Here is a 12,478-nt window from a genome sequence, read left to right on the forward strand (position 1 = left end):
CAGCTAAGTAAACTTGATGTTGATTTGAAACGTACAGAGTGTAATGTCAGTTCATTAGATCCACAGCTTGCTTAAAGTTCATGAGGACCTGGGTGTTTTGTCATTGGTGTAAAACAGTGTAAACATCAGCGATTACTCTGTTTCGATCTGCTAGCTTTACTTACATGTATCAGCAGAATCCACTGAGCCATTTCACAACTTAATCTCCACCTTAAGCAAAAAAGCCAAGGTTTATTTTACTTATGTATTTCCACATTTTCTCTGTGTCGGTCTTCTTAATGTTTAAGTGAATCATTGAATAAATAACCAAATGCATTTGTTTTGTGTGTGTTAATTAAAGACTGAAGCAGGTAAATATAGCACCGTGGTGTCTGAGGACTCGTGTCAGAGGGCTGATGTTGGCTGGAGCTCAAAAGAGGAAATCCTGCTGATCACTTTTACTTAATCCTGGATTTACTGTTTTTTATGATCTTTATTACACACACCTGTTTCTGAAGACCCCTCCTTCAACATGAAAACAGCAGAAGGATGTGTTTATATGTCTGGCAGCGTGACAGATGAGAGTTAATCCAGCAGATGGAAATAGACTCTTGCCGTTTTTGCAGAAAGTGAAAAATGCTAATAATAACCAGATTCAGAGAATTTGGCTGCCTACCCGGAGAACTCGAGAGCCAAGCAAGGACTGTGATGTGACATTTTTACGAGGACAATGATGAAAAGATGTTTGCTTTGGGATTGTTAACAGATAACATCACTTAATTTTTTTTTTTTAAATCTATGTATAATGTATAAATTGTAGCACGTCAATCTCAGTATCATTTATTGTAGGCCTACACCATTTTAAAGTTCCCTCGTTCTTCATTCAATTTTTGATTCAAGGAACTGATCTGAAGAACTGAGCTCTATTGGTCTTACACGAATTGAATCACCCAACCACGTCAACCAACCATAGTCACCGCATGGGTTAGTTCTGACGGTGCATTAGATCAGAAACACAGTGATAGTGTCAAATATCATGTCAATCCATGACATTTTCGCATCACGCGCGGCCATCTTTGCGTTTGATTGGATTGTCTCCCATGAAATGACCAGGGTGGGATTTGCGGGTTAAGAAAGCTTAGAGGTTTAATGTCATGACGTCACTGTAATTAGCGGCCGCTTTGATCCCTTCAGCCCGTAAGCCACCATTCCCTGCCGCCCGCCCGAGCCGTGATCACCACACTAGAGGATGAACGCTTCTACAGGCTGGTACCACTGACCACCTCTCACTTCTCATACTGACGGCCCACGAGCAATGAATCTGTGAGAGGAGGACGTCCAGAGAAGAACCTCGACATGGCAGACAAGGACAGCGTGGAGAAGTACTTGGAGAACAACCCTCAGTTCGCCAAAGAGTATTTCGACAAGAAGGTGCGGGGCGAGGTGATTGCGGCGGCTTTCGCCGAGAACCTCGACATCAAAGACACGGCCTCGTTCAAAGATGTCAGCCAAATCCAGGAGGCCAACATCATCTTCGACATGGTGAAAGAAATGCATTCGCAGCCAATTATGGAGAAGGCCATGCACAAGGTTCTTCAGAGGATATGTATGCTGGTCAACGCCGAGCGCTGCGGTTACTTCATCTGCAGGGCGAGAAACGGCATTCCGGAGCTGGCCACCTGCCTCTTTGACATCACCCCCACCTCCAAGTACGACGCCAACGTGGTCAATCCTCAGTCTGAAATCGTCTTTCCTACCGACATCGGCATAGTTGGGCAAATATCCATCAACAAAAAAGCTGTCAATATTCCTGATGTTAAACAGGTGAGTGCAGATCTGCTTCCTACAACCTTCTGTCCAGTCTGGGTTTCAATACGAGTAGGAAAGTTGTTTTTTATATGAGGTGTGCACAAAATCATTGAACTAACATTCACCATGCACGAGCCAATATGAATGCATTCAGCAAAACCAATCAAACTTATTTAGGGGCAGGATCAGGTTGAGAATCTCTACGCTGTTGCATCTGTGTTTTTTTACAGTTAACAGCAAATGTTTGTTGTTCAGTCACGCACAGTATCGTGTGGTTTTAAAGGCCAAGCTTCAGTTTCACACAGATGAACCTCTCTCTCTCTCTCTATCTCTCTCCTGAAGAGTTTCACACAGGATTAAATGGTTTATCTGAGCTTCAACCCCCTGCAGAAAAGTAGCTTATTTCTCTATTTAAAGAAGCCCACGGCAGATCGATCTGATTTAGCGTTACATAAATCACACAAGTTCACAGTCAGAAAAGGCGCTGTGAGGATACAATTTTGTTCCAAGTAACAAAACATTGAACTGTACCTTTAAAGATACACAACATGGCCACAAGAGTTTGCATACTCAAAAAGACACAACATTTGAAATGTTAGACCTGAAGAGCAGTGGTTCTGAAATGTTTCATTGTAAGGACCTCCTTCATTTGTGGTCCCCCGCATAAAAACTTATGATGTTAAACTTCAAATATAAATTAAACTACCAATTGTCTTGGTTGGTGGTATTATTTTTCAGAATTTTTTTTATGATACTTTCTATTTTACATTAAATACTGGCGTCCCCCCTGGACCCATCTTGGGGCCCCTAGTTTGAGTTTGTAGAGGTACAGAAAGGAACCCTTAAGGACAAAATCCCATGGTAGTTATTTTGGATTTTATTTTATTTCTGCAATGTGTCCATGGGCTCGATATGTTGTTTAAACCGTGACATTTTTTTTTTTTAGATTTTTCTTTTGGATGTTCTGCTCAATATTCTCGCAATTGAGGACAATTTATAAACACATAGATCTTGATTTTGTTTGACTTTCAAAAACATGATTTAATGTCAGTAAAAGTTCAGAAATGAATGCTTTTTTACCAATTTGATCCACTTGTTTGACATCTTTGAAACCAAGATTTCATGAAAAAGTTTGGCTTTAAATTACAACATTAATTCAACTTTAAAGTTAAACCCCCAAATCACTCACATTACTTTCTGACCACCAGGTCTTAATTGGAATAGTGTTAAAGAAGACATTCTCATAAACTGTAGAAAAATCATTCGAGTTTGTAAAAAATAACCTTAATAAATTAAGAATGAAAACTTATGCCAGGTTTATTTTTTCTTACCCCATAGGCAGATATTCTTGTTTAAAGCAAAACTCACTTAATTTGAACCATTTATTTCAGAGAACATGACTTTATATATTATTTCATTCTGCCAAACGCATAAATGTACATGTAAACAACATATATGACATTATATTTACAAATGATTAAACCAAACTGCCTGTTCGTGATGTTTGAAGATAGTTTGTAAATGGCTTTTCCTTCACAAAAGGTCTGCATTTGGTAAAAATTAGCTAATAAAACATTTCAAATTCAGATTTCATGTCCAGTTTTTTCTAAGTTAGCAAGTAGCCATGTAATAAGAGAGATAATGTACAAGCTGAGTAATTCTTTTGTCAAATTCTTATTGTGACTATTCCTAGCCTTTATGTCGAGGGGTGTTGCAAGCTTCTTTACTGTAACTGGATTTGAAGGTCTGGTTTATTTTTAACAGAGAGACTAAAATACTCTTGATGTGCAGAAGTGACTGTTTGCAGGTAAACAGTCATGACACCTGTGCCATAATGAATAAACACATTTGTTTTGTTCATTTTAGAATTCTAAATTCAGTGACTTTGTGGACAAGCAGACAGGCTATACGACTAAAAACATGATGGGAGCTCCACTGATGAACAGCAAAGAGGTGCTCGGGGTCGTAATGGTATTAAACAAAGTGGGAGGAACTGAATTCAGTAAAGCAGATGAAGAAGTGAGTGCACACAGCTCATCTGATGTTACTATGACAAATGTGCAGATTTTCAGAAGTGTTTCTCATTCCATGTGGTGCTGTTTTTTAGCTCTTCAACAAGTACATCACGTTTGCCACGGTCATTGCTCTTCAGCATTACACCACATACATGTATAACGTCGAGTCTAGAAGGAGTCAGGTAACCCTACACTGACTGTATTTTTCTGTCAGCTGGAGTGCAAAAAGAATATTTTGTTTCCTGCAAAATTACAGGATGTAAGGATAAATGATAAATTGTTATTCCTGTTTCTATTGTAAATTTGCCATATTTTTCTGTAATTTTACAGTTTTTGACTGTATTTCAAAAAGTAACACATTAAGTCTTGTAAAAACAGAAATGAACTGCCACCAGAAATGAACTGTAAAATTTGTACATTTTACGGGGTAAAAAATCTGTAAATTTACAGTTATTTTTGGAGTGTAAGTAACACTCTTTATGACATCTAAACTTTTACGTTCTCCAATTAAAACCTGCATTGATTCTGCTTCCGCTGGCACAGGTTCTTCTGTGGTCCGCTAGCAAAGTGTTCGAAGAGTTAACGGATATAGAACGTCAGTTTCACAAAGCGCTGTACACCGTCAGGACCTACCTTCAGTGTGATAGATACTCTGTGGGTCTGCTGGACATGACCAAAGAAAAGGTTTGTGCTCCTCATCTTTCTCATCTTCAACAGTCGATCTTCACAAGCTCTTTGTGAATCGTTGGACTTGTGTCTGATCCTTAGGAGTTTTATGACGAGTGGCCGATTAAACTGGGAGATGTGGAGCCGTACAAAGGGCCAAAGACCCCTGATGGACGAGTAAGTGAACGTCCTGTGTTTCTCTGTGTTAAATAAGCCATTACTGGTTGACTACATGTTTCTGCGTCTTCACAGGAAATCATTTTCTACAAGATTATTGATTATCTTCTAGAAGGCAAAGAGGAGATCAAAGTCATACCGTAAGAATCTTTCTGCATTCTATGAATATCAGTTGCCCAAATGCCATGGTTTTGTTTAATCTGGCAACACAAACTGTAGCAGGCCATCCACTCACAAAAATGACGTTTTTATATATTTAAGGTGAGAAATTTACAAAATAGCTTTATGGAACATGATCTTTACTTAATATCCTAATGATTTTTGGCATAAAAGAAAAATCAATTGACTCATACAATGTATATCTGAATTTTACTTACAATGTTCCCCTGCTACTAAAGACTCAACTAAGAACACACAACTAAGCCAAATATACGGCATAATATTTTCAATATTATGAAGTCGTATTAAAAGTCTCAGTTCTTATATTTTTCTGTTAATTTAAGTGAGGTATACCTGTATGCATAGTGTATGTTTAATTATATTTCTTAGAAGTAAAATTATCTAGAATTTTATCTTTAAAGAGATTGTATGGGCTACTACTGTAATAAACGTAAAGTTGTTTCTTTAAGTTTTGTTTCTTTATAAATTGGTTCAAACAACTACTGTAAAGAGGACATTTTTGTTCAAAATGATGTTATACCAGTTGTTCCAACATCTAAAAGAAAACCTGTCGAAGCAGCAAAGCGTCCAGCGCGATTTTAATATATCTATGTACAACAAAGTGCATATGGAGGGTATTATCTTTGACATGTGCTTGCAGGAACCCTCCTGTGGACCACTGGGCACTTGTTAGCGGCCTTCCAACTTACGTGGCTGAAAACGGCATGGTACCTCACCAGCATTTCTTTTCTTTATCTTGTAAAACAACAAGAAAATTTACTAGTTTGTTGAAGTGATGCCAAAATATTAAACAAATGTCCTTTTCTTTCTGCAGATTTGTAACATGATGAATGTAGCTGCTGATGACTACTTCACATTTCAGGTATCCCAGAGTTTCTTCTCTCAGTTCATTTAGATTTTTACAGCGCTTATACAATATACAAATCGCATCAAAGCAGCTGTAAAAGAAAACCAAAACAAAGAAAACAACAAGTTAAACACACAAAAGATAAGATAAACCTAAAGGTAATGAATAAAGAAAATGCATACACATACACATACGCTTAAAAGGTTCTTCTCAACGATGCAATAGAAGAACTTTTGGTTCCACAAAGAACCATTCAGTCAAAGGTTCCTTATAATGAACCATCTTTTTCTTACATTTTATAATCCGAAGAACCTTTTTTGCCACAAAGCACCTTTTGTAAAAAAAAGTTCTTCAGATGTTCAGAAAGGTTCCCCTATAGCATTGGTTCCCAACCTGGGGTCTGTGACCCCTGAGGGGGGCTCCAGAGTCCACATGAGGGGTGCGGGAGCTGAATTACAATGAATTATTCAATTATTTAATTTAATTGATTTATATTTACTGTCTATGTGTGCGTTAGTAGCAATTTTCGGTGTATACACACACACACACACACACATATGAGGGTTGGGGGGGCTCTGATTGTTATATAAGTATGTGGGGGGGCAAGGAAAAAGGTTGGTAACCACTGCTCTATAGCGTCAAAGAACCTATTGAAGCACCTTATTTAAAGAGTATGTTGTATACATTGTACAACTCTATCGCAACTCTCACAGAGGAACTTAACATACTTTCAATATAATATCATCGGGTCAAAGGGAACTGGCAATAATATCATGGGTAGCAATTAGCATTCCTGGGTAAAACAGTTGTCTTTAAGACTTTAGTCTGACTAATTAAAACCAAAAAACATGTTTGAAGCCAGTGGCAACAAACCAAAACTTCAATGATGAAATATATAAGTGGAATAAAAAACCTTGTGAGAAACCAGAATTAACCAGGAGAGTAATTTCTCCTCTGGCTTGTTAACACAACACTGACGGGCTTGTGTAAGCAAACAAAGCTTTAGATAAAACAATTCATAGTAAAAAAATCTTCTAAAAGCTGAAACCATTCCTCTATAACACACAACCGGTGTTGTTCCAACTAGCCTGTAGTACACAAACACTTTTTGGCCTAAATGAAGATTTCAGTTTTCAACAATCATTCGTCTTGTGAACATGTTTTAACTGTGCAACCTTTCAGAAAGAAGCTGTGGATGAGTCAGGTTTCATCATCAAGAATGTCTTGTCTCTTCCCATCGTGAACAAGAAAGAAGAAATTGTTGGCATCGCCACTTTCTTCAATCGAAAAGATGGCAAACCCTTTGAAGAACAGGACGAACAAATAACTGAGGTGGGGATCTTCCTTCTGCCTCCGTTCTTCTGCTCCAGACAAACACATTTCACTGTTACCTGTTTCTTCTGTGCTGCAGGCCCTGACGCAGTTCCTCGGCTGGTCGGTTCTCAACTGCGACACATATGACAAACTGAACCGGATGGAGTGGAGGAAAGAAATCTATCAAGAAATGGTCATGTACCAGACCAAAGCCACACTAGATGACGTCCAACTGATTCTGGTGAGGAATGATGTGATCTTCCACTGTGAGAACAGACAGTCTGTTTATTGTGCTAATCGCATGCGTTTCTCCTGTTAGAACACAAAGGAAAAGTTCAACCAAAGTCCAGAAGACTGTGATCAGAAGGAAATGTACAAACTCTTGGTAGGATTGTTTGCTACAGGAGTAACGTCAGCTGCTGTTCAGCTTAGATTTATCATGGGAATAAGTGAATGTAATATATATACCTCATATCTGTCATATTTGTAACACACAGAGAGCCACCATTCCTGTGGCCAAAGATGTCGATTTGCTAGAATTTCATTTCAGCGACTTTCCGCTGTCAGAGTTTGACTTGATCAAGTGTGGCATCCGCTGTTTCTTTGAGCTTGGAGTGGTGGAGAAGTTCAAAGTACCACCAGAGGTAAAACTGCCTTTTTCAACTTCTCAACTTATGTTTATTTTGCCCTAATTAAAAAATTTAGAAATCATTTAAAAATCCTACAAAAAAGAAATAAATCTGGTTTGCGACAACTAGTTAATAAAAGATTGTTAAAATGTCCATGCATGCATGAACAGATAAGGAAGGTAAAGATTTGCAGATCAATACTTGTGAGTCTTTACTACTGGGATGGAGAAGAGAACGTGTGCTTTAATGTTCAGGTCCTGACTAGATGGATGTACACCGTACGGAAAGGTTACAGAGACATCACCTACCATAACTGGAGACATGGCTTTAACGTGGGCCAGACCATGTTCTGTCTTCTGCAGGTGAGTGGTGTCACGTTTTATATCAAGGTATGTTTCAACGTTGGACAAACGGAAAATGTTTTTCTTTTGCGTTTTGAAAAGTTTTGTGCACAGTTTTGTTGACAATTATCACAAAAATGACTAAAAACGCTGTATTGTGCATGCCGGGCCAGAAGTTGGCCATGTCACTTTTTAAAGAAACTAATGTTTGTATACTTATGTATGTCTATAAGCTGAATGCATAATATCACGCAAAATCACGTTTTTTTGTAATTTACACGCACAGTAGGCGTCTTAAAGGAGAAGTTCACTTTCAAAATAAATGTTTATGATAATTTACTCACCCTCATGTCATCCAAGATGTTATGTTTTTCTTTCGTTATTTGAAAAGAAATGAAGGTTTTTGATGAAAACATTCCAGGATTTTCCTCCATATAGTGGAGCCTCAAAGGGCTTTAAACCATACCAGACGATGAATAAAGGTCTTATCTAGTAAAATAATCGGCATTAAAAACAAACCATTTATATGCTTTATAAACAGAAATGCTCGCTTGCTCTTTTCGGTGATGTGAGTTCATGACTTCACAAAATACATAATTTTGTTGAAATGGTCACGCTTTACGTAGGCGGAAGTACCGAGTCAGTGTTAACAAGCTGAACCTGCAAGGAAACATCTCGCAACATCCCTCGACCCCGACTCCACACCACAAGCCCGTTTTTACCTCGACACTGGGGGTTATGATCTGGGTCCGGGCACACACCAAGCCTGGGGCCCTCTCCCCGGTCAAGGGGCAGGTGCTCAATGTTCAAGGAGGAACTCCGAGCCCTCGCCCGGGACAGCACGCCAAACACGCATACTTATCAGTCCGAATAGGCGAACTCGTGAAATGCTATTGCCGTGTAAATGACGGCCACGCCGCATTTACACTTTCCAGTCTTTGGTGTATAGCACCATATAAACAAAAAACACAAATCCAAAATATCAGTGAGGAGTATTTTGTAATGTTGAGGATGTTTGCTCACCCAACAGACCGGAAAGCTGAGAAGATATTACTCAGACCTGGACGCCTTTGCAATGGTCGCAGCTGCGTTCTGTCACGACATCGACCACAGAGGCACCAACAATCTCTACCAGACAAAGTAACGCAATATATGTGCATTTCATAACCCATAAATCACATTATTGTTTAAGGCACGCACACAATCCTTCCCTTTGTATAACAGGAGCGGAGCACCTCTGGCCAAGCTTCACGGCTCCTCCATCTTGGAAAGGCACCATCTTGAATACAGCAAGACTCTTATGGCAGAAGAGGTTACTCACATCTTAAAGTGTAGTGCACATTGCTCCAGAGGTTAATGTCGTGACCTATTTAAAATCGTTTACTCTTCATTCTCAAACAGAGCGTCAACATTTTCCAAAGTCTGCAGAAACGGCAATTTGAGAATGTGCAGCACTTACATGACGTCTGTATCATTGCCACTGACCTGGCCTTATATTTCAAGTAAGCCTTTAGGAACTAATTGTCCTCACCTAGTCTTGCTCTTGAACATATTCATGACTAACATTTCTCCCCGTCGCAGGAAAAGAACAATGTTTCAGAAGATCGTCGAAACCACGGAGCCCATGAACGATGAGGAAGCGATTGGCTATGTGGCCAACAACCCCATCAGGAAGGAGATCATCATGTAAGAACAGTGTTTCTACACCACCTCACTTCTTTGAATTGACATCTTGAGACTTGATCTGTGGTGTTTGATCCGTTAGGGCGATGATGATGACCGGATGTGATCTGTCCGCTATCACCAAGCCATGGGAGGTCCAGAGCAAAGTAGGTGCATCTTTAGGTCACGGTTCATCAACAGTCAAGCATTATGTAGGATTAGCCAGCTTTGGGATAGAAAATAACCCACGGTCTTCTGTCTCTTCTTTAAAGGTAGCTCTCATGGTAGCAGCTGAATTCTGGGAGCAGGGAGACTTGGAGAGGACTGTGCTAGATCAACAGCCCATTGTAAGTTCGTGAGTTGACTTCACCTACGCCACAATGTGAAGCTCGAGCTGGGAATGACGTGAATGTTTCTTGTTTCTTCTCAGCCAATGATGGACAGAAACAAAGTGGATGAACTTCCCAAGATGCAGTGCGGTTTTATTGACTTTGTGTGCTCATTTGTGTATAAGGTAAACTTACACTCAAGAAAATGTGGGTTTGTTTCAACCCATGGTTAGGGACAATATGGACAAACACAACTTTTGGTTTAAACTAACTTAGATATTTTGGGTTTAGACAACTCAACATTTAGGGTTAACAAACCCATATTATTTAAACCCAACGGTTGGGTTTGTCCATATTTGTCCCAACTATGTGTTGTAACAACCCAACATTTTACTGCAGGTGGATCGTTCTATCAAAAGCTGGGAATTGATGGATTGGTGGGCTTGTCATAACAGGCGCTACTTGTCTTTTTTACAGGAATTTTCAAGGTTCCACAAAGAGATCACCCCCATGTTTGATGGCTTGAACAACAACAGGGTCCACTGGAAGGAACTGGCTGATATTTACCAGGCTAAAGTTGATGCTGTGGAGAACGAAAAAAAGAGGCTTGAGGAGGAAGAAGCTAAAAAAGGTGCTTTGGCAAATATTTTTTAACTCATTCTTTCTACGCTGATAAACTTGACGAAGAAAACATAGATGACATGAATTGAAGGTAATAAATGTTATGAATCAAGCATGTGAAGCCCAAATGAACAAACATGTTTTTGAACACACCTGTCTCAAGATTGTTTTCAAACGTATAGTTAATGGATATCTTTCTAGAATGCTAGTCTTATGCTTCACGTTATGTTAGCAGCGGCAGCTTTAAAAGTGTGCGAAACAGCTGGTGTTCATAACAGATTTGGCATGAGGTTGCACAATTTTTCTGAGGTCCAACATGATCTATGGACATTCGTTGACATGCTCTCTTTCTTCTGTTGTGTAAAGGAACCACGGGTGGAGATACTGGAGAAGGAGGGAAGTCCAAAACCTGCACCATATTTTAAACATCATGTGTCAGGGAAGCAGAGAAGCACACAGACGTCCAGCTGGCCATCATGTAGCTGGAGGTGATGCATGCTCCCAGGATTTTTTAACACCATCTTCCTCCTGCTCCTGTCTTATTTCCCCCGCATGGGCCTCCTCCAAGTGAACACGTAGCTATTCACCAGAAACGGAAGAACTGTACGTTTCTCTTGCTGAGTGGATGACACAGGAATCTTCACCATATTGACTCGTTCCATTGACAGGAGGAAAGCAGACACGTGCAACTGTTATACCTGCCGTACCACAACTCGACACAATCGTAGCAATCTGCTGTAGTTCATGCAGCTTATATGTGACTTTTAAATCCAAGACACTTGATTCTTTGGCTCTCAAGACATTCTGATGTCAACAGGAACATTTAGATGTAGAGTTAACTTTGATGAGCATTCGTTTCATATATTTGACTAGTTTGCATTTAGGCATTTATCCAAAGCGACATACACCGGACTCATGTTCCCTGGGAATTGAACCACGCCAACTGAGCAACAGGAGCACTTTAATAACTCTAGAATCACTAAGTTTAGCTTTAAACTGCATCATTCGTCTGACAAAATCTGTCCCACGTAAACTCCTGAAAAACACATTCAACCTCAAATCAGTTGCTTTGTTTTTGGATTGAAGGACCAACACAGTTGAACAGGAACTGCATTAGAAACTGGAGGATGACTGATTGCCAGGCTAAACATCAGGACTCGCAGGGTTAAGTTATGGATATAACAAGACTTTTCAATCTTTTAGACATAGGAATCCTTATTTTGGTTTTGTGTGACGAAGGCTGTGTCAACAGAACCTGTATTTGGGAACGTTAACGCTAGAAACGTTGACCTGCAAAACTTTGACGTCTTTGTTCTTTTAATGATACCTAAACCTACATCAAACATAGTTTGCGAACACAATGTAATATTTGAAAGTATAACATTGAACTTGTCATTACATAGAATATCAATTCTTTATATAGCGGTATTTGTTTGTACCAAACGTTGACATTATTTTTCAGGAAAAGCAAGTGGGATGGGATATTTACGGGACATGACAGGAGGGAACAGTCAGTACTTGAACTTGTGTAAACCGATAAAGAGATTGGAGTGAGTTTGCCTGGGCGGAGCTCCTGAGATTCCCTCAGATTTAACCGTTAAACATCGAGCTTATTTACTGCTGGAGAGATCTCTTCTGACACAACAACACGCCACAAAACCATTTCAGAAGCTCTAAGTCACTTTCTTTTTTCCCCAAAACTGTTTGTTCAAAGAGGTCAATGTTAAGAAACCAATTTTTTTTTTAAATTAACTAAAGCAGTTTGATAATAACAAGCTAAATGAACCTTTTTGTCTTATTAAGATGAAGACCTTTAATCCAATAACAAAAGTCACGTCGGTTCCTCAGAGACTAAATAACTGTGACTGCGCTTAAATGTCAGAACCCCAGAAAAGTCTGCTAATCTCAT

At 39.4% G+C, this 12,478-nt stretch overlaps 1 protein-coding gene across 1 annotated transcript; it reads left to right on the forward strand.

Moving 5' to 3' along the window:
- The first annotated feature begins 1,053 nt into the window (after positions 1 to 1,053).
- On the forward strand, positions 1,054 to 12,442 carry pde6c (phosphodiesterase 6C, cGMP-specific, cone, alpha prime). Its single transcript, XM_056770580.1, has 22 exons — positions 1,054 to 1,803; positions 3,655 to 3,807; positions 3,896 to 3,985; positions 4,347 to 4,487; positions 4,572 to 4,646; positions 4,722 to 4,786; positions 5,467 to 5,533; positions 5,641 to 5,688; positions 6,856 to 7,005; positions 7,085 to 7,228; positions 7,307 to 7,372; positions 7,485 to 7,631; positions 7,871 to 7,978; positions 8,988 to 9,097; positions 9,182 to 9,269; positions 9,359 to 9,459; positions 9,539 to 9,643; positions 9,723 to 9,786; positions 9,892 to 9,966; positions 10,050 to 10,133; positions 10,426 to 10,579; positions 10,936 to 12,442. The coding sequence occupies exons 1-22, from the start codon at positions 1,336 to 1,338 to the stop codon at positions 10,992 to 10,994; spliced, it is 2,562 nt and encodes an 853-aa protein (XP_056626558.1). The 5' UTR covers positions 1,054 to 1,335; the 3' UTR covers positions 10,995 to 12,442.
- The last annotated feature ends 36 nt before the right edge of the window (positions 12,443 to 12,478 follow it).

Source organism: Triplophysa dalaica, chromosome 17, assembly GCF_015846415.1.
Source record: "Triplophysa dalaica isolate WHDGS20190420 chromosome 17, ASM1584641v1, whole genome shotgun sequence".
Taxonomy (NCBI): domain Eukaryota; kingdom Metazoa; phylum Chordata; class Actinopteri; order Cypriniformes; family Nemacheilidae; genus Triplophysa; species Triplophysa dalaica.

What these genes read in the sequence shown, in the direction of transcription:
- pde6c (XM_056770580.1), top strand. Translation starts at nt 1,336, where the DNA reads ATGGCAGACAAGGACAGCGTGGAGAAGTACTTGGAGAACAACCCTCAG. An exon ending in TCAGTAAAGCAGATGAAGAA is followed by an intron (nt 3,808 to 3,895) that starts GTGAGTGCACAC and finishes GCTGTTTTTTAG; the next exon opens with CTCTTCAACAAGTACATCAC. An exon ending in TGGACATGACCAAAGAAAAG is followed by an intron (nt 4,488 to 4,571) that starts GTTTGTGCTCCT and finishes TCTGATCCTTAG; the next exon opens with GAGTTTTATGACGAGTGGCC.